General features: G+C 46.8%; 1 protein-coding gene across 2 annotated transcripts in view; it reads right to left on the reverse strand.

Moving 5' to 3' along the window:
- Window positions 1-21212, reverse strand: part of CFL2 (cofilin 2) — a 417537-nt gene that overhangs the window by 363810 nt on the left and 32515 nt on the right. Inside the window, exon 2 of one of the 2 annotated variants that reach the window (XM_078659381.1) lies at window positions 20945-20995. The exons of the other annotated variant lie outside the window; for it this stretch is intronic. Coding sequence (XP_078515507.1) covers window positions 20945-20995 — 51 coding nt within the window. The remainder of the gene's footprint in view (window positions 1-20944; window positions 20996-21212) is intronic. 2 annotated transcript variants of the gene reach the window in all.

Genomic DNA, 21212 nt, shown 5'->3' on the forward strand with positions numbered 1-21212 from the left:
ATGCGGTCTTCACTTCGGGGGCCCCCGGAGTGAAGGAGAGGTGGGGGGTGCACAGGGGGGGAGGGAGGTACCTGTGGTACTCCTCTGCATTTGCACCGCGCGGTGCCTGCCGCTTTGTTTATGCAAATGCATACGTGCATTTTTAGCATTGTGGCGGGCGGTGCTGAGAGCACCGCCCGCCACAATGCTAAAAATGCGGGATGCACCCGCCACAGTGGCGGGCACATCCTAATACCCCCACGGGACCCCCGCCCTCGTGGCGGGTTGTCCCGATCACCGTTAGGAATGAGGAAAATTGAATTTTGCCCTGCTATGTGTCCCTACGTGTTCCCCAACATGTAATATATATATGCATGATTTCTATGCATGTTCCCTCCATGGCCGAAAATAAAGACGCATTAACAGTTGCGTCCAACGTTAGTATGTCAGTTATCCAGTCCTCCGTGAAAGCAACGTGAATTAGGCTTTTAGGCCTATGTTGCCAACGTCTTTACATAGTGCACGTTAAATCATCGAGATGCACCCGTTCCTAAGGCCCCACAGGGCCCGGACACGAGATCCAGGCCTCAAGCCTCCTGAAATGCTCCGAGAGAAGCAGCCCCGCCCGCATCCCTGACCCTTCACTTACTTCCTGCCAGTCAACGCGGTGCCCGGCTAGGCCTGGCCTGCCTGCCAAGAATATGTTATGCCTACAGTTATCTGTTCAGCTCCCCGGCTTCACATTCCTAGCTAACGAACAGTATAAACATATCCGTCTACAGTCCAGTCTTTCTGTCTCCATGCAAGTAAATTACTGAATTAATATCCATAGAAGATCCATGGCCCGCGCAATACATAAAGAAATATATGCATACACTAGCCTTTAGTGACAAGTAGCTTTTGCCCTGATGACTTTTAGAATCAAGCAACATGTTCTCCAAACACAAGATATCAGATACGCTATAGGTACAGGTCGTTCTGACATCCCAGACTTCAGTCTCCTCTACTAGTGCTAGGAGTCAGCGCCCCCCAGCTCTCCCCAGTTACACGTCATGACTCGTTTTGCGCGCACCAGTAGGTTAAAGGTTGCAGCTGCCCATGAAGCCCCCTCCATGTGTCCACCCACTTATGACACTTCTGTGACGTCTACATCACACACCTCCGTGCACGCCCTGTGCACGCCTTCTTTCACGCCCATATGTTCTTATCTTCCTCTTTTTCACTTGTTACGCCTACTGTATTCAATGCAACTGTACAGTTCTACTATATATATATTGTATGATGTTAATGAAATGTTGAATAACCCTTCCTGAACCTTAGTAGGTGATGGAACACGATGTCCATTGGCTCGAGCCACTTAATTAAAGCCTGTATGACTCAGATACCACGGACTCTGCCTCTCATTTATTGAGCTATCCTTTTCATTTAATGCATAGAAAAATAGTACCGGTAATTTATTTATTTACCACATAATGGCGCCCGAATAGGGACGTCCCCTTCCCCACGCGCCGGCGATGTAACGCAGGCCCCCTGACCCCTTCTACAGCCGTGACGGACCCCTTCTGCGCACCTGCAGGTTTTCCTGCTAAATTCCCTCAGGCCCACGGAGGAGACGGAGACTGCGGTCCAGCATCCAGACGAGGCGGTGAGGAAGGCGGAGAGTCCCGACCAGAGCCCAAGCCGAGAGAGCAAGGTCCGAGGTATCCGGAGGCCCACCTGTTTCCGAAGCCCAAGCACATGCGTAGTGCGTAGCAGTAACCAGACGTCGTAGTAGTCCAGTCCAGTCCAGTTTCCGAGGCCTTCAGTTTTGCTTCCCGGTGAGTACCATTGCTGGGAACGCATCTAGACGGGTTCATTAATTTGTGCCCGGTCCAGACGGGTCTGGGTACACAGATCCGGTCCGACGTGTTCACCTAGGTGGATACGGTATGACGTGTCTCTTTATGAGACCGGTATGTTCTGTACTGTTTTAGCAGTGCATCCAGTAATTCTAGTAATTCTGTTTTCTAGTATAGTCTCTCGAGATTTCCAGTATTATGTTTCCAATGTACTAGGTAGTATCTGTCCGAACTGTTTTTAATGTGTTTTGATGTCGTGGTATGAATGATTTGTTTGCTATTTCATTACTGTGTTTACTGTGTTCATTGTGTTCAAGTTCAGGTACGTTCAAATATGCCTCTGTTTTCAAAGTTACGTCAGATAGGAACCAGAAAAGGGATACTCGAAGAATCAGTTCCTGTCCCCCCTAGGGACAGTCCCGGACATTTCATGTATCATAAACATGGCTTAGATGCCATACTGTACTTAGACTTATGGGTAGACTATACCAAACATCTGGAAGAGAAATATAGATGGCCTGTTTCAGGAACCTGGGATGCTGAGTGCATCATGAGAGTAGAGGAAGCATTATGGAAAAAGAAAGCCAGACAATCTCAGAAAGATGCCATAGAATTGTGGCGTAAAGAATCGCATAAAAGAACAGAAAAAGAATTCAGGAAAGCAGAACTAAGTAGGGAATCATCAGGAAAAGCCCAAGAAAGGGAACTACTAGAAGAAGGTGAACGAGTTAGAGCAGAACAGTTAGACAGACAAAGAAATGCCCTTATTAAAGGCATGTATCCCCTTCTTGCCGAGGGCCTGCCGAAGGCGACCCCGGAAGCACCCTGTAATTTACCGCCACCATTGGTCCCGACTAAGCTACGTCATAAACCGACCGCAGCTGAAATTTTCCTTTCTTCCTATTTAGACGACACTGTCCCAGAATATACAAATCCGAATCCTACCCCGCCTGTTCAACCTCACAACCCTGTTAATAACGCAATTACTGTTCCTCCAGCCACTGGTCCCGGGAATCCTTTTAATCCGCCAGTAACCCAGGACCAACCCACATTACGCTTGCCTACTTTACCAGTCACATTACCAGCAACGGCACATCCAGTATTAGTTGCCGATTCTAGTTCAGGAGGAGCAGGGGGGGGTACCCCTATCACCCCGCCTCAACTAAAACGAATGACGCTAAGAGATGCAGCATTACAGCGCACGCCAAAAGTGGCTACATACGCAGCCCTCAAACAATACCTTACTGATTGTAGATATGACCCAGTGCCAGGCGAAGATCAGATGATATTATATTCCATACGCCTACGACGAGTTGCAAGCTATTTGGCTATCATACCAGAGATGAGGGAACATTTAGACAGAATATATCATTTCATCAGAACAGGGGAAAGACCAGAAAGTATTCACGAGGCTATGGCACACAGGAAAGTCGAGACTCAAAATATGATTTTGCAGTTTTTGATAAATTGCTTAATAAGAGAACAAGACCAGCCTGGTAAAAACAAAGACGAGATGAAAGTCCTGACAAAATGGAGTGACAACATAGCAGAAGGAAAACACAGTAAACAAGGTTGTATAGAATCCATGTATAGAAAGATTCGTAAAGAAATTCTAGGCATACATGAAAGGGAGAAAGCAACGAGAGAAACCGAGAAAGAGAATGACACTTCAGACGAAGATGCAGACACAGACAACCCAGATAGAATAGCGTACGTAGGTAGGACGAGACCTTTTGACAGACACACACGCCTGGAATGTAAGAAAACTTTTCTTCCTCCCGTACCAGAACAGTGTTCTCTTGAGCATTTATTCCAAGCTACCGATAGAGTTTTGAAACAACGAATAGGTTACAGTGAGCTTAGTACCATGCATGAACAGGAACTAGCCCGATCAGCAGTTCAATGGACTAGTGATTCTAGCACATTTAAAGACGAAGTAGTGGCCCAGACGTTTCTGAAACTTTCCCCAGACGAACAGCGACTGGTGGGTATGTACATGATCCAGCACCTCATTACACTGTACGAAAGTCAGCATTCTGACCCAGGTCCCTTATATAATGTAGTGGACGAGTTACTCCTAAACAGATGGAAAGGCCTAGGTACCGATTTGATTAATGTCATTTTAGAACAACGCCACAAATACAGAACGTTCCTGACTCCACATTTCGTTCCTGTTCCACCCCCAGTAAGGAAGACATTTTACATAGACAGACAGAATCCCTTGCGAGAAGTCCATCCTGTTCGGACAGGGGGAGGTGCGCTCGAACGAGTATTTGTTTACACCCCTTTAACGAAAATAGAACTACTGGAAATGAAAAAGTTAGTGCCCTGTCACGATAAAGATCCAGCAGGGTTCCATCGTGAATTAAAAGACATGCTCCGCATGGGAGAATACACGTATCCCGATATCATTAAAATGTTAAAGGTTCTGTTGCCTGCGGGCATATATGAAAAACTTAAAGAAAAAGAATGGGAGGTGGGAGAGAAAAAGATTGACTGGGCAGAATTAGAAGACGAAGATAAAACACGAGTTCGTGGTACTGGTCTCGGGGAAAAAGCCAAAGCATTGCCCAAGTTGTTAATACAAGTTTGCCAAGATTACTAGCCACGAAAAAGGAAGACTGGGATGCCATCTCAGCCTGTAAACAGAAACAAGACGAAGACACTAGTGATTTTTATTCCAGATTTGAGAAATGTTTCATTATTAATAGCGGCTTGAAAACAAGTAGTGAGTCGTATCCACATCTTTTTGTTACCAAATTAGTAGAGAATTCTTTACCACAAGTTCAAAATCGAGTACTGAAAGTTGAGAGTACCTGGCAAGCTAATACCCCGTCCCAAATGTTACAAATGTTACAGTACCACCAGAACCGAATCAGAGAAGAGCAAGAACACGAAAAGAGACGTATGAAAGACACAAAAATGAAAGTACTAGTTGCACAGTCTGTTCCAGTGGATAGTCAGAAGAGGGGTACGGCTCAGACCAGTCATTCTGCAGCTCCTGTAAAAGGGACATGCAATTACTGTAAACAGCCAGGTCACTATATAAACGAATGTGCCGTTCTGAAACACAACATAGCTACTGGTAAGACGAAAGAGAGACCGCGTCCTCCTAGACAGGAACATGTTCCGCAAAATACGCAACCACCACAGAACGCACAACAGACAGTAACAGTACCGCAGCCTATAGCTGCCACACAACAAGTTACACAGCAGATGTACCAGTACGCACAGTCAGATTATCCAGATTATCAGCAGTATTCATGAAACAGCCTAGAGAGAGAGGTTGGCTTGCCTCTTATCGAGGTTCCTGTAGATCAAGAGGGTCCCTATGTACACAGTCAGGTATTAGGGAAAGACAGAAAATTTCTGATTGATACAGGGGCAAGTAGAACTACCATCAGTCATGACGAGGTTCCAGGGGCCCCTCTCTCAGGCTCAAGAAATGTTTCCCTGGGATTTTCAGGAAAGCCTATTGTTAATGAAATATCGAAACCAGTTTCCCTAGAAGTTGGTCCATTGTCCCGAACTACAGACTTGTTGCTTACGAAATCATGTCCAGAAAACGTACTTGGTATTAAAACATTGAAAGAACTAGGAGCAGTGATTTGTTGTTCTCCGGAAGGAGTGAGACTGTTTTTACGTGATTTTAAAGGACATTATGTGTTAAGAGATTTTGATCCAAGATTACTGAATGTACCACAGCATTTATGGGCGCAAAGTCCAACTGATGTAGGTTGTATGCACATTACACCATACCGTGTCACCCTGAAACAGGGAATTGTACTACCGCGAATCCGACAATACAAGTAGCCACCTGAGGCTGTAGCAGCCTTATCGAAAATTATTGACGAGCTCATTGCTCAAGGAGTGGTTGTAGAAACTGACTCCAATGTATGTAATTCTCCTATCATTCCGATTCTTAAACGTACTGACCCAAATGCACCTCCAGTTTATCGACTAGTGATTGACCTTCGAGAACTTAATAAATGTATCATACCCCAGTACCCAGTGGTTCCAGACATCTCTTCCCTATTGACTGCCATTGATTCCGAAGCAGCGTTCTTTACTGTCATCGATCTCAAGAACGCCTTCTTTAGTGTCCCCATCCATCCGGACAGCCAGTTCCTTTTCGGATTCTGTTTAAATGGACGTAGCTATAAATTTACACGTGCACCTCAAGGGTTCACAGAAAGTCCTAGTATTTACAGTCAAGCACTGAAACGACAACTAGATAGTATTCACATGCCAACTGACACTGCCCTGCTCCAGTATGTCGATGACCTATTGATCACTGCCCGTACAGAACGTGACTGCGAACGTGCGTCACTGACAGTCTTGTATTTTCTGGCAGAAATGGGGCACAAGGTATCCCCTTCGAAACTGCAATTCTGTGTCCAGCAAGTGGTATACCTTGGACACTTGCTGTCCAAGAGGGGTAGACAGCTGACACCTGACCGTATTCAGTTAATTGCACATCTTCCACAGCCCAAGACACAGAAGGAGGTACGAGCTTTTATCGGCCTCACTTCTTACTGCAGACAATGGATCCCTCAGTACGCATATCTAGCCAAGCCACTGATACAGTTGACAACACAGGAGGCAGCGACATCGACTGTCCTCCCTTGGACCCAGGAACATACACTTGTTTTCAATGAATTAAAGAAAGCTTTATGTCAAGCACCTGTTTTAGCGACACCAAACTACTGTAAACCTTTTACACTTTTTGTCACTGAACGCGATGGTACAGCATTATCTGTTCTCACACAAGATCAAGCAGGACAACACAAGCCTTGTGCTTATTTTTCTAGCACATTGGATCCAGTAGCCCAGGCTTTGCCTGCATGCCTCAAATCAGTTGCAGCCACAGCTTTAGCTATCAGACAAAGTGATTCCATAGTGTTAGGACACCCCCTGACAGTACAGGTTCCACACTCCGTGGAAGTTCTTTTAAACAAAACACAGACTCAGCACTTGACCATAGCACGATTGACAGGATATGAATTGACACTGTTTCAGCCACACATAGAGATCAGACGATGCAACATATTAAATCCTGCTAAACTGTTACCCTCGATTACCTCAAACCCTACAACACATGACTGTGTGGAAGTTATTAACACCATGACGAAGCCAAGACAAGACTTGACGGACATTGCATTACCTGACCCGGACCTGACACTTTATGTGGATGGTTCATGTATGAGAACAAGTACAGGAGAGTTAGTGGCAGCATATGCAGTGACTACTGAAACTGAAGTTATAGAAACACATCGTATTGACACCCTGTCTGCCCAAGCAGCAGAGCTCATCGCTCTGACCCAAGCCTGCATACGAGCCAAGAACCTGAAAGTAAACATATATACAGATTCATGTTATGCATTCGGAGTCGTTCACGACTTTGGAGTCCTTTGGCAAGAAAGAGGTTTTATGACCTCTCATGGAGCCAAGATTCAGCATGGCCCCCTCATTCAAGCTCTGTTAGAAGCAATACATTTACCTACAGCTATAGCCATCATGAAGTGCAAAGCACATACGAGAGTCACTGACACCATTTCCCAGGGTAACGACCTGGCAGATCGAACAGTCAAGCTCACCACTCAGACTCCAGACATTCCAGCTGACACGACAAAGACAGACGTTCCAGTCCTGACGACTTGCATGACAGTCAAGGATCCCACACAAGATGTACTAGACATACAGACACATGCTACTCCAGACGAAATCAAGAAATGGACTGAACAAGGAGGGGTCCAAACAGATCAGGGATGGTTGACGAAGGGAAAAACCACATGGTTTCTCCCCGATTCTATGGTTCAAGTCATTATTAATACAGCACATAGTCCAGCACACTTAGGAGAAAAAGCCATGTTAGACAGCATCCAGAACCTCTGGTTTAACAAGCATTTACGAGCAGCAGCGAAGCAGAAAGTGCGCACCTGCATGATCTGTTGTCAGTTCAATCCAGGTAAAGGTGTTCCCGTGGAACAAGGTGGATTTCATCCTCCTGACCACCCTTTTGAAGTCCTCCAGATGGATTATATCCAGATGGATCGATGTCGAGGATTCAAGTATGTCCTTGTAGTTGTATGCGCTCTGTCCAGATGGACAGAAGCATATCCAGTCTCAGATTATACTGCCGTGACCACTGCCAAGCAGCTGGTTTGTGAGTTTTTCCCTCGATATGGTTTGCCCCGTGTCGTGTATTCAGATAATGGACAGCCATTCTCGTCCGAACTCATGAAACAGGTATCACTTCTGTTAGGGTACCAGTGGAAATTCCACTGCGTACGACACCCCGAGGCAGCTGGCCTCGTCGAGCGACACAATCAAACTCTGAAAATACGATTAGCGAAGGTCTGTGCAGAAAAAGGTGTAGATTGGATGGTAGCCCTGCCGGTTGCCCTCTTCTATATGAGAATGGTGGCTCACTCCAGATCTGGTTTGTCACCATATGAAGTAGTTTTTGGTCGTCCCCCGAACATGTGGGGTACACCTATGCCTCGTAAAATCACCGATGTTGACAGTAATATGCTGACAGATTACCTAGCTTCCTTGATGTCTGCACTACTCTCTTGTCGTTCACAGGTCGCGGCTGCCTTCCCGGACAACACCCAGGTGAAACCGCACGAGGTCGTTCCAGGAGATCTAGTTCTGGTTCGGAATTTTGATCGCTCAAGCCCTCTGGAGCCCCGCTGGAAGGAGCCAAAACTCGTTCTGATGACCACAAGGACCGCCGTAAAGCTAGAAGGAAGAAAGGGCTGGCTCCATTCCAGTCATATCAAGCGTTTCCATGGACCGTGTCCAAAGACTTTTTTCAAGGACTGCCCCGATACTGACTCTAAACTTCCCCTGTTAGAGAAAACTCCGCAGCAGGAGTATAAAATCAAATTGAGGTCTAGTAAATCAGACAGCGTTTAATTGTTTAAGTCCCCCTCGGGTGAAGCGGTTAGACAGGTTTCTGATATGTATGGATAGACCCACATAGTAAGAGAGATAGACGAAACTTCAAGAAAATGAAATATTGTAAAAATCTCCGAAGCAGATGCATCGTTACATTATTGTTTATGTTTATTCTGAGTCTTACGATCACATGTATAAGTTGTATATTACATGTATTTTTTCCTCCTCTCGATTCACATGTACACCTTTCCTCTAATGATACAGTAGAGCACACATTTAGTGAACTACCCCCTCACGAGTTATCCTATCGACTTGCAATGCGCAACAATACTTTTATTCGCATGTTACACTATTCGCATCAGACCAGCAATGCCACTAATTGCTGGGTATTTGGTCGGCTCCCACCTTACCAGACAGTGAAGGGAGCTCTGCCACTCTTTCCCTATCCGTTTTCACACAATGGTTCGTGTGGAGCATGGTTTACATTGACGTCATCTTTAGACGATAAGTCCCTTCTGAATACAGTTATGAATGAAACCTGTTTCCCAGACAAGGACGGTCTTTCCCATAGGACAGGGATAGATCTAGAAAATGAAGTATATGATCTAGGTAATTTTTCCTCTAACCTCATGGTTTTGAATATTCAGTCCGAGACTAATTCAGACTTGCCTTCTATAACAGTTCTACCAGTGAAAGGCGAATTATGTGTTAGAAAGAATGGTTCGGTACACCTAGGACACAGTGATTGTACTACTGGGGTCGAGTACAGTGACAATGGGAAGTCTACTTTCAAAACCTCACGTCATTCCTATTTTATATGTGGTCAGACCGCTTATGTACGTTTGCCCCTAGATTGGGATGGAACATGTTATATTGCATTCCTACTGCCACCAGTTTTCCTAGCCCCATCCGATTATCACCGAAATACCCATCTAGTACACGTCAGACATAGAAGGGAGATTGAGTCCCCAATTGTTGATCAGACTGAAACTGCATTGGAACAGTATACGGATTTCAATAAAGGTTTCTTTTTCTTCATAGGTCCTGTCCAGAATAGTAAATTAATACGCAGGTTAACCAGAACCCTTGCAGCAGTAGTGAATGAGACTACTTCCGCCCTAGGTAACTTAACAGAAGAGCAGTCTGCTATGAGATTTGTTGTTCTTCAGAACCGCCTTGTCCTTGACGTCATCCTGGCCGACAGGGGCGGAGCTTGTAGAGTCATCGGATCTAGTTGTTGCGTTTTTATTCCTAATAACGCACCGTCTGTGTATTCAGCAATAACTAGACTTCATAAAATAGCTCATCAGCTACACCAGAATCCAGGCACCTGGACTTGGTCCGACTGGCTCTGGAGTGTAATATCTGCATGGGGATGGAGAGTACTATCATTCCTGGGAGTAGTAGTAATGATCATATTCAGTTGTTGTCTCTGTTTGCAATGTGGCCCAGCGATTTGCGGCTTGTGCGCTACAGCTTGTATTCCACGTCCACGATCCCATACCCAAATGAAAAAAGACGAGCAAATGATGCTGTATGAACAGATAGATGGCCTCATGAATATTGATGTTTCCTGAAGGGAACGTAGGGAACAAGGAGGGAATGAGGAAAATTGAATTTTGCCCTGCTATGTGTCCCTACGTGTTCCCCAACATGTAATATATATATGCATGATTTCTATGCATGTTCCCTCCATGGCCGAAAATAAAGACGCATTTACAGTTGCGTCCAACGTTAGTATGTCAGTTATCCAGTCCTCCGTGAAAGCAACGTGAATTAGCCTTTTAGGCCTATGTTGCCAACGTCTTTACATAGTGCACGTTAAATCATCGAGATGCACCCGTTCCTAAGGCCCCACAGGGCCCGGACACGAGATCCAGGCCTCAAGCCTCCTGAAATGCTCCGAGAGAAGCAGCCCCGCCCGCATCCCTGACCCTTCACTTACTTCCTGCCAGTCAACGCGGTGCCCGGCTAGGCCTGGCCTGCCTGCCAAGAATATGTTATGCCTACAGTTATCTGTTCAGCTCCCCGGCTTCACATTCCTAGCTAACGAACAGTATAAACATATCCGTCTACAGTCCAGTCTTTCTGTCTCCATGCAAGTAAATTACTGAATTAATATCCATAGAAGATCCATGGCCCGCGCAATACATAAAGAAATATATGCATACACTAGCCTTTAGTGACAAGTAGCTTTTGCCCTGATGACTTTTAGAATCAAGCAACATGTTCTCCAAACACAAGATATCAGATACGCTATAGGTACAGGTCGTTCTGACATCCCAGACTTCAGTCTCCTCTACTAGTGCTAGGAGTCAGCGCCCCCCAGCTCTCCCCAGTTACACGTCATGACTCGTTTTGCGCGCACCAGTAGGTTAAAGGTTCCAGCTGCCCATGAAGCCCCCTCCATGTGTCCACCCACTTATGACACTTCTGTGACGTCTACATCACACACCTCCGTGCACGCCCTGTGCACGCCTTCTTTCACGCCCATATGTTCTTATCTTCCTCTTTTTCACTTGTTACGCCTACTGTATTCAATGCAACTGTACAGTTCTACTATATATATTGTATGATGTTAATGAAATGTTGAATATCCCTTCCTGAACCTTAGTAGGTGATGGAACACGATGTCCATTGGCTCGAGCCACTTAATTAAAGCCCGTATGACTCAGATACCATGGACTCTGCCTCTCATTTATTGAGCTATCCTTTTCATTTAATGCATAGAAAAATAGTACCGGTAATTTATTTATTTACCACAGGATGGTGACCCCCATAGTCTTCAAGGCACTAAAAACTTTTTTAAAAGGTTTACGGCCAGCATATTGCCAGTCCTCTTTTAGAGATCAGTCATTAGGAAGGTTAATGTTAAAATCCCCGCAAATCATTAAGGGAAGTGGCCAGTGCATAAGTTCATTTGAGATCTCATCAAAGACCGTCGGATCATCAGTACTGCTTCCATATATTGCACACAGTGTAAACTTTTGCCCACTTCCATATTGACATTCGGTGACTGCCCAGCGGCCAAATTTGTCAGCTTTAGATCGACTAAACACAAGCCCACTACCTTTGGCTAAAATAGCTACCCCACGGACCCTAGCACCCTGCCTGAGCATCCTAGTGTTACGGATCTACAGTGACAATGCTTGTATGGATTCTGCTGCACTTTTTCTTTCTTTTAAAAATAACTTCTTAAAAATGCGGTTGCTAACTGTTTTCCTATCTTGAGTTTCCTGCCCAGTAAATACATTTGTTTGAGCAATACTATAATTTATAACCCTGGGTCCCTGACATGTTAGCACTTTTTATTCTAGGTCACATCATGTAAGGAGTTCCTCCTTACCTTTGTGGGAAATGCAGTGGTGCGTTCCCGAGCAGCTTCGTGTCACAGGTCATTTTTTCCTTGGCAAGGATGCTTCGTTGCTCACTGGCATTTTATTTCTACTGCATGTGTCCAGTTTCCCAACTACTCAAAGGATTCAGGGGCAAATTCCTGCATGCTGGCTTTTGACTTACGCCGCATGCAGGGCACAGAATGCATTTTCAGGACCATCACCCAATATATTTTTCTCATGATTACCTATCTTATGTTTATTAAACATTTTATGTTAATGTTTTTTTTTCTTCCCAGTCCAAACCCATATTTTGAAATGGGTCACTTCCTGTTTCTTTTTTATAAAAGAAGTTGCATTGTTCGGTTCAGTTGTGCTGCAATTGTTCCTGAATCACTGCTGGCTCCATGGACTCTTTGGACTCCTTATCTCTCCGGTTCCAACTGCATACTCTTTGTTAGTCTCCTCGTTGTTAGGCCTGGTCAGCTGGAAGGTTTTTCTGGTCTTCGCTTTTCCTTCTTCCTGCTGGGTTATATTCTGGAGCAGTTTTGGACATCTTATTTCAATCTTGCGTCTGATACTGCCTCTGGAAGTAAATGGCCTTATCTCTGAATGAAGAAGACCCTGAAAATGTAATCCAGAAAAGCAGACCTAGAGAGGTTGCAACACCCACTTACAACAGATATGGATCAAGCTCTTGAAACAACCCAGGTGCAAGAGTTACTAGCAGCGGTAAATAACCTCAAGCTAAAAGTTCAGAACCTAACTTCGAAGAATGCTTCACTTCGCCAATCATTAACCACCTTACAACAAAGCTCACTGGATCCTCCCATTGCAGGCTTGGCTGAGATGAAATTCAATGGAGCTCTGAGGAAACTAAAAGCCTTTCTTGATACCTGTCAGGTCTACTTCACTTTTAAAACCCACAGTTATGCTACTGACAGGTCCAAGGTGGGGTATATAGTGAGTAACATTGTTTGAAATGCCCAGGCCTGGGCAATGCCCTTAGTTTAAGATGCTAGTCCTCTCTTGGACAATCTTTTGGCCATCCTTGCTGAATTTAAATGGTATTTGACAACAAAGAAGCAACTTTTCTTCTCAAGAAGAGATCTTGGAGGGGGGGGCGCTAGAGGGCGCACTGCGGAATGGCTGGCTAGCGAGTCAGCTCCGCCGGACGGTCGCATGTTTGGCGGCCTTTAACCCCTTGGATCCCCAGCTCCAGTGGCGACGGACAGCGTTCTGGACATCGGAAATGGACGCCGTCATTGTCCCATATAACTGAAGCGGAATATGGGCAGGACGAGCCTGGCCAGGTCGAATTAGCGGATGCCGATCGTCCACACCACAAAATGGCCGCCCACGGTGACCGGTAACCCGGCGATTGTGTAGTAGCCTGGCGGATTCGGACGAGGATCACCCCCGACATCGCAAGACCCGAGAAGGCAGACCAGCGTCAGGGGCAATGTGGTGTTCAAGAGTGGCGCTGGACCGGTGACTGGAGTGTGCGGCGGTGCGTTCCACCGACAGCAAAATGGCGGCGCCGGTGGAACGCAAAGGACTGGCAGGGGACAACGCTTGCGAATCACCGCCGGAAGGAACGGAGGTCTCCGTGCTGCACTGGCGAACGACTGCGGCGTGGTGAGTTGGAGGAGAGGAGAGGCTCTCAGACGCTGCTGCCCATAGCGCCGAGTGCCGCACTGAGTGACTGCGACATAATACCAGTGCCCCAGCGAGAGTCATAAGGCAGACTGCACAATGCTCAGGAGGTGAGGGGTGTGCATGGAGCATGCATATATGAGGAACGGACCCCATAAATCTGCCACGCACGTCAAGTCTGCTCACCAGATCTGAGGGGAGGCTGCCCAACGCATTAAGGCCACTATAACGGCGCCGCTTGGAGCCCCGAGAAGACGGCCCTGCACGTAGACGATCGGCCATATTTACAACACACGTGGCCGGCTAATGACTGCACGTAAAGCTCGGTGGGGGGCTGCAGCAAATACACACCGCGTCAACTCCGCGGCCAGCGGGACAACGGCTAGCAGCCCCAGATCGTCATCGGCACAAACTACGCCGAAGCAGCATATTGACATGGGGAAACCAGACAGACAACAAACTAAGCTCCAATTTGAAGCGCGGAAGCAGGATAAAATAACCACGACAGACCCCGAGGCGGAAGGGGGCCAGGAACAATCGGGCGCCACGGGCATGGAATCGGTGCTAAGGGCGATCCAGAAGAGCCTGCAGGAAATGAATGGAAAACTGGACAACGTGGTGCAAAGAGTGGACAACATGGCGGCGAAAATTGAACAGCACGACGGGCGCATAACAGAAGCCGAACAACGAATCTCGCAGGTGGAGGATGATCATCAAGCCATGTCCAGGTCCTGCGGAGGCCTAGAAAAGACAGTGGAAAGCCTGCGCGCCAAGGTGGAGGACCAGGAAGCCAGGTCCAGGCGCAACAACGTCCGGATTTCGGGCTTGCCGGAATCCACAAACACAGGGAAGATGGAGACATATATAGAATCATTGGTGAAAGAGGTATTTGGTTCTGAGAAACTGTCTTCCGTGTTCCTGGTTGAACGGGCACACCGTTCACTTGCGCCTGTGCCAAAATCTGGAGCCACCCCACGCATGGTCATAGCCCGCTTACTCAACTACCGGGACCGCGACACGATACTTAGGCTGGCCAGAGAAATGGGCAAGGTCACTCATCAAGGTAACACGCTGGAGTTCTATCCAGACCATACCATGGCGGTGCAACTGGCTCGGAAGGAATTCGCTCCAGTTAAAAAGAAGCTGAGAGAACTCGGTCAAGAATATGCAATGCTATACCCGGCGAAACTCAAAATCTTCACTGGCGGGAAACCGGTCATACTACCAACGGTACAGGCGGCGCAGGAATACGTTCGGCAACAACTGAAACGACGCAAGCAACATGATCGGAGTGAAGCCACGAGCGATGTGGAATGACTGACCCAAACTGTGGGCGTGCTGTACTGAATTTCGATGCCCACCTGTGCGGCGCAGGCGATGGACACTGCAACCGTGGGCGAACGCTCTAGCACGCCTCGGCATTTATAACTGTAGCGGATGATGACCTGGCGTGGCACTTACGAACTCACTGTAAGTATGGACCTTGATGGGGATGTGCCGCGGCAGAGTCAACATGACTGTGAGTATCAATAAAGAAGAGGGCATAGGGGTTTTTTTGTTACTCAGCTATGAAGAATACGTGGTCACGGCCTAGTGCCTGACACCCTGGCAAAAAGTATGGCTTGCATAGCTCAACTGACAGGAGACACATTATCCATACCACGGCTCAGCCTAGTGGCTACACAGATGTAACTAATAGTGGGGACATTGGTGAACTGGCATCATACCACTTCGGCGGCCCTGCTTATGCTGGAGGAGGTGAGGGGTTGGGGGAACTAGAGCACGTATATTACATTACAGCGTGGACTTGCGACCGTCCACGTCCACTATGTGGATGGTGACGTGTGAACCTGGTGACACCCCCAAGTGGGTGTACCCCACTAAGAGTTTGACATTACAGTTAAAGGTTGTTCAGGGATGGCTTTGGCAAAGTTCGGGGGCTAAAGTGGGTGGGGGGAGGGTGGGACTTTCTGAATATTTCAAACTGCAATTTCTGTGTCTGAGAAGCATGGCGAACTCCTTAGTTGTGTATTATGATGCGAGAGATGTCTATGTACAACGCATACCACCATCGATTTCGGTCACTGTAAAATGTTTCCATCAGTACGCACTGTACAGGCAGCGATATAAATGCAAGGTGCACACCATTGATATCCAAGTACACACCCATGGCAGGTACTAACACGCTCAAATTTCTAACGTGGAATGTAAGGGGACTAGGCGACCCGAAAAAGATCAGGCGACTCTTTGCTTACTTTGACAGGGTACAAGTTAGCATTGTGTTTTTACAGGAAACGCACTTAGCACGAGACGGTGCTTCCACACTAGGCGCTAAATGGGCTGAGTCTGTCACCAACTCGAGCTTCTCGTCATACTCTAGAGGGGTGAGCATATTGATCAGAAAGGGAACAGGTTTTGAGATCACAAGCATACACAGAGACACAGAAGGGAGGAGCGTTATAATAGCTGGAGTGGTAAGGCGGCAGAAGATACTATTAGTAAACACGTACGGGCCTAATGTGGATGACCCGGAATTTTTCAGACAGGTGTGGCACACTATCGTCGACATGCAGACAACTCACGTAATGTGGGGTGGGGATTTCAATGTTACCCTACAGGATACTCTGGACAGGGCAACGCATACACTGGAACAACACGGCAAAGCGCGGTTAATGCTGCGAGACGCCATGGAAGACCTACACATGGTAGATTTATGGAGGACACGCAACCCAGTAACGACTATAGCGACACATATAAATGCAGCAAACAATAGTTGGTCTAGGCTAGACTACTGGCTGGGCACGCAGGAGGTACTCTCATGGGTTAGGGACATGACTCACCTACCACGAACACTTTCGGATCATGGTCCAGTACTATTAGACATCGCTATACCATATTACGACCCACCACCTTTTACTTGGCATTTCAACGCGGCTGCACTGCAAGACCCCATATATGTTGATACCATTCACAAGGCGATAGTAGATTACTTCGATCTCAACGCCCCGACTACTGAGGACCCTGGTCTGCTATGGGAGGCCTTTAAGGCCACGATACGGGGGATCTGTATCAGCACCACCTCAGGCATCCTCAAAGATATAAGACGACAACTACACACACGGGAAACAGCTATACAAACCTTGGAGCAAACCTATACCCAGACGGGAGACGCTGCTGTTTTGGGGGAAATTAAAGCGCTACTAACTGAATACAATGAGTTCGCAACGGACGAACTGAAGTATGTGTCAAAGCGAGCGACAGCAAGGAGATATGGGGAAGGAGGTAGGCCTGGAAGGGAATTGGCCGCAAAGATATGCGCAGGTAGAGCCCCACAAAACATAACGTCCATTAGCACAGACACAGGGGAGGTGATCACAGACACCAAAGGGATATTAACCCCTTCAGTGCTAATGACAAGGGTAACTCGTCATGGAGTTTCCATTGATTTCAATGGAAAGTCAATGGGAAGAAGAGGGAGTACCTTAGCAGCCAAGTGGTTAACAGAATTTATGAATACTTACGAGACACTTTACACGGCGCGTCCATCACCAACACAGGATGATTTACTACACTACATGGAAGATATAGAGCTGGCATGGCTCGCTGACGGGCACAGGAAATATCTAGAACGCCCAGTTACAGTGGAGGAAGTGGCTGATACCATTAGGAGATTACCAAATAACAAAGCACCTGGGCCGGACGGCTTTGCCACGGAATTCTATAAAAAGTACGCTGATACACTCGCACCATACTTGGTGCAGCTGTACGGGGCGGCGCATGAAGCTCAGACGCTACCAGCGTCTATGAGGGAAGCACTGCTCGTCGCGTTGTTGAAACCAGGTAAAGAGGTAGATAAATGTGACTCATACCGCCCTCTTTCCTTATTGAATGTGGACACTAAAATCATAGCTAGTCTGCTAGCGGACAGGTTAAAGCCCCTTATGCCTTTGCTAATCAGGCCAGACCAATCTGGTTTTATCCCCGACAGGGCGACTACACATAACACTCGTACATTGTTCGCATTGGCCCATTATCTAACACCGGAAACGAAGGCGGTGGCTGTATTACTGGACGCAGCTAAAGCATTTGACACAATCGGCTGGCCCTTTATCCACGCAGTACTGGTGCGTATGGGGTTTCCGCGGATCTTTCTGGGTTGGATAGCGATGTTATATTCAAACTTAACAGCACGCATCAGAGTGAACAGGTACATATCAGAACCCATTCCAATATGCAGAGGTACTCGACAAGGGTGCCCGCTCTCGCCGATGCTATTCGCGTTGGTGCTAGAGCCGCTGGCATGTAAGATCCGGCAGCATCACCACTATTCAGCGATTCAAATGCCCTCCAGACCCATACATATCTCGCTGTACGCAGACGACATGGTGCTCTATGTTAAGAATCCTGAACAACACCTTAATCCACTCCTGAGAGAGTACATTAAGTTTGGCCTACAATCCGGGTTGCAGATTAACTGGGATAAATCCCTTGTTCTATCTTTAACAGACAGCACCTGCCCGTCCAAATTAGACTATCCTTTAAAATGGCAGGAGGAACCCACGAAATATTTAGGTATATGGTTCCACAGAGACCCGGAATTGGTGATAAGGACGAATTACGGGCGGACCATATCATCGCTAGAAGACAAAGTTAAGCGATGGAACAGACTTCCCCTATCATTGGCAGACAGGGCGGCAATTGTAAAAATGGTGCTTCTACCGAAGTTCCTGTACTTATTTAATAATATCCCAATCAAACCGCCTGCAGTCGTATTCCGTAATATTAACACACTGGTCCTCAATTTGTTGTGGGCGGGGAAACAAGCGAGAATGGAATTACGTACCATGACGCTGCCATATACTAAGGGGGGCTTCAAGGTGCCGGACTTCTACTTATATTATTTATGCGCGCAAGCGCAATACGCGCATTTCTGGTACCACGAGGTGCCCTTCTTGACACATGTGGCCGTAGAGGCGGGTGACACTGACCCAATCCCACTAGCCAATATACTGACGCATAAACGCACTAAACTACATGAACGTGACATTAATCCGGTTAATACCACTGCTGAGGCATGGCGGCTGATAGGCAAGGCAACAAACAGCTTACCACTATATGCACCGACACTTCCTCTGGCACATCACCCAGCTCTTTCGGTAACGCAGGAGCAGGTCGGCATGGATCTGTTCAAGCGGGCGGGACTAGACACTCTTGGGGACCTATACGATGGTGGGGTCTTCCTAACACTGGACAAGCTACAATACATCACAAACCCGTCTCCATTGTTTAGTTTCAACTACTATAGACTACAAAGAGCGCTTAGGGAACACTACCCGACACATCCGGAGGAACCTCCCACACTCGCGCCCCTTCAACTACTCCTAACTACACCGACGGCGTCTCATCTAGTATCCAAACTGTATGCAAATGTACAAGAGGCGGTGGGGGCGAATACACACAAGGCTAGGGACAGATGGAGCGCTGGGCTGGCAGAACCTCTCACTGACTTGGAATGGGATTCCTCCTGTGCGCTCACTGGTATGTTGACTCCTAACGGGAACTTGAAAATAATACACTACAAGTATTTGCATCAGGTGTACCACACGCCTCAGAGATTACATAAATATGGTTTGCGGGACGATTCACAATGCTGTAGGTGTAAACAAGAAGATGCGGACTTCATGCATCTAGCGTGGCACTGCCGCAAAGTGGCGGGTTTTTGGGAATGCGTCGTGCAGGTTTTGAACGAGATGCTAGGGACCTCTATGCTGTGTGATGCGAAAATCTGTTTGTTGGGCATTATCCCGCAACTTAGAGCATTGAAACGCAAATTTTGTGCTATAGCGCTTTTACTGGCTAAGAGAAGGGTGTCTATGCACTGGAATGGCAGAAGGGCCCCTGAGGTGAAGAACTGGATGAAGGATATGGTGTATTGTCGAGACACACTCGCAACGTATGAGGAAGAGCTGCCAGGTGGCTCTAGGCCCAAAGATTATTGGGGGTACTTACGGGTGTATTTACTGGCACATGGTGGTTCTGGATCGGAGACGGAGATAGAGTGACCTGCAGGTACGACAATGACAACTCGGAGCGAACAAGTTCTGTAATAATGGCACTGAGGAGGGAGGATGCTGTGACGCAGAGAGATTATAGCAGAAGGAGAACTAAAAGTTGGGGACTACACTGTTTGGTTTGTTTCAGTTAAGGTACTAAACAATAAAAAAACTTTGAAAATGTAAGATTACTGATTTATAAGTGGGCGAATACAGCACTGATATACATGTGGGTGCTATCAGACATTACGCCGCCGGTCCGCTGGATGTCGGCTGATGGGCCGTGTAAAACTAATGCCAAAGATTTTGATTTTGAGTGCGGGTAGCCGGCCATTTATGGATGTAGGCATATGCACTGTATATGTTTTCCTTTTTTTTCTGTCTGTAAGCGACATGAAGTGCATCGAACCTCTTACTTCAATAAACAGATAAAAAAAAAAAAAAGAAGAGATCTTGGAGCTTTCTCAAGGTTCTTTGGGCCTCCATTCTTATATCTCTAAGTTCAAAAACTAGGCCACAGAAATTGATTGGACTCCCTCTACTCTCTTCATCCTTCTTCGCAAGGGTGTAAAGGAGGAACTCACAAGGGTTTCTAGACTACCTACCCTTCAGGATCTCATCCAACAGGCCCTTCAAATTGATAGTCGGCTCCAGGAACGGTGTTCGACACATAGGAAGCAATCCTCATGAAATCCACCTATAAACCTCCACCGTTCACAACTGCTTCCATGTCTTCTGAGCCTGAAGATGAACCCTTAAAAGTGGGATATACCAACCTCTCACTAAAGAGGAAAGGATAAGAAGACAGAAGTTGGGCTTATGACTGTATTATGGTCACGAATGTCACCTTATGAGCTCTAGGCCTGTTGAACCAGCTCACCTTCCTCAGGAATTGGGAGACTAAGAAGCTCATCCCTAGTGCACAGGTGAATATTAATCAGATAACCCTGCCATCATCTCAAAAGTCATCCAGTTTTGCCCTTTTACAAGGAGATTGTTTAACTTCAAACCAAATCTCTTGTGGTTCTCGTCTTCATAGAGTGTGGAGCATTAAATGTGTATATGATATCCAGTCGGCATCACACCATCATGTTGCAGTTGTCATGAAAGAGGAAGATGCAGACTCCAAAAACCAGGAGGAGATTTAAGATTCAAATGTGTACATGTAGAAGTGACTTACACATAATCCACAGCAGAGATAGTTTTCAAGCCATTTAGGGTCAAGCTGGTACTGGTGGAGACAAAACCAACAAAAGGAAGAGGTTACAAGCCATCCGCAAAATGATATCTAAGCAATTGGAATCAATAAGCTCCAACTAGAAGTGGTGTAGGTGCCACCAACAGGAAGACGCAGCTTCTAAAACCAACAGATTTAAAAGTCTAGAAGCAGTCATAGGAAGCGCAGTTTAAAAAATCACCAAAAGATTAAGGAGTTGAAGGGGACCACG

This window comes from Lissotriton helveticus, chromosome 9 (assembly GCF_964261635.1).
Source record: "Lissotriton helveticus chromosome 9, aLisHel1.1, whole genome shotgun sequence".
Classification (NCBI taxonomy): Eukaryota; Metazoa; Chordata; class Amphibia; order Caudata; family Salamandridae; genus Lissotriton; species Lissotriton helveticus.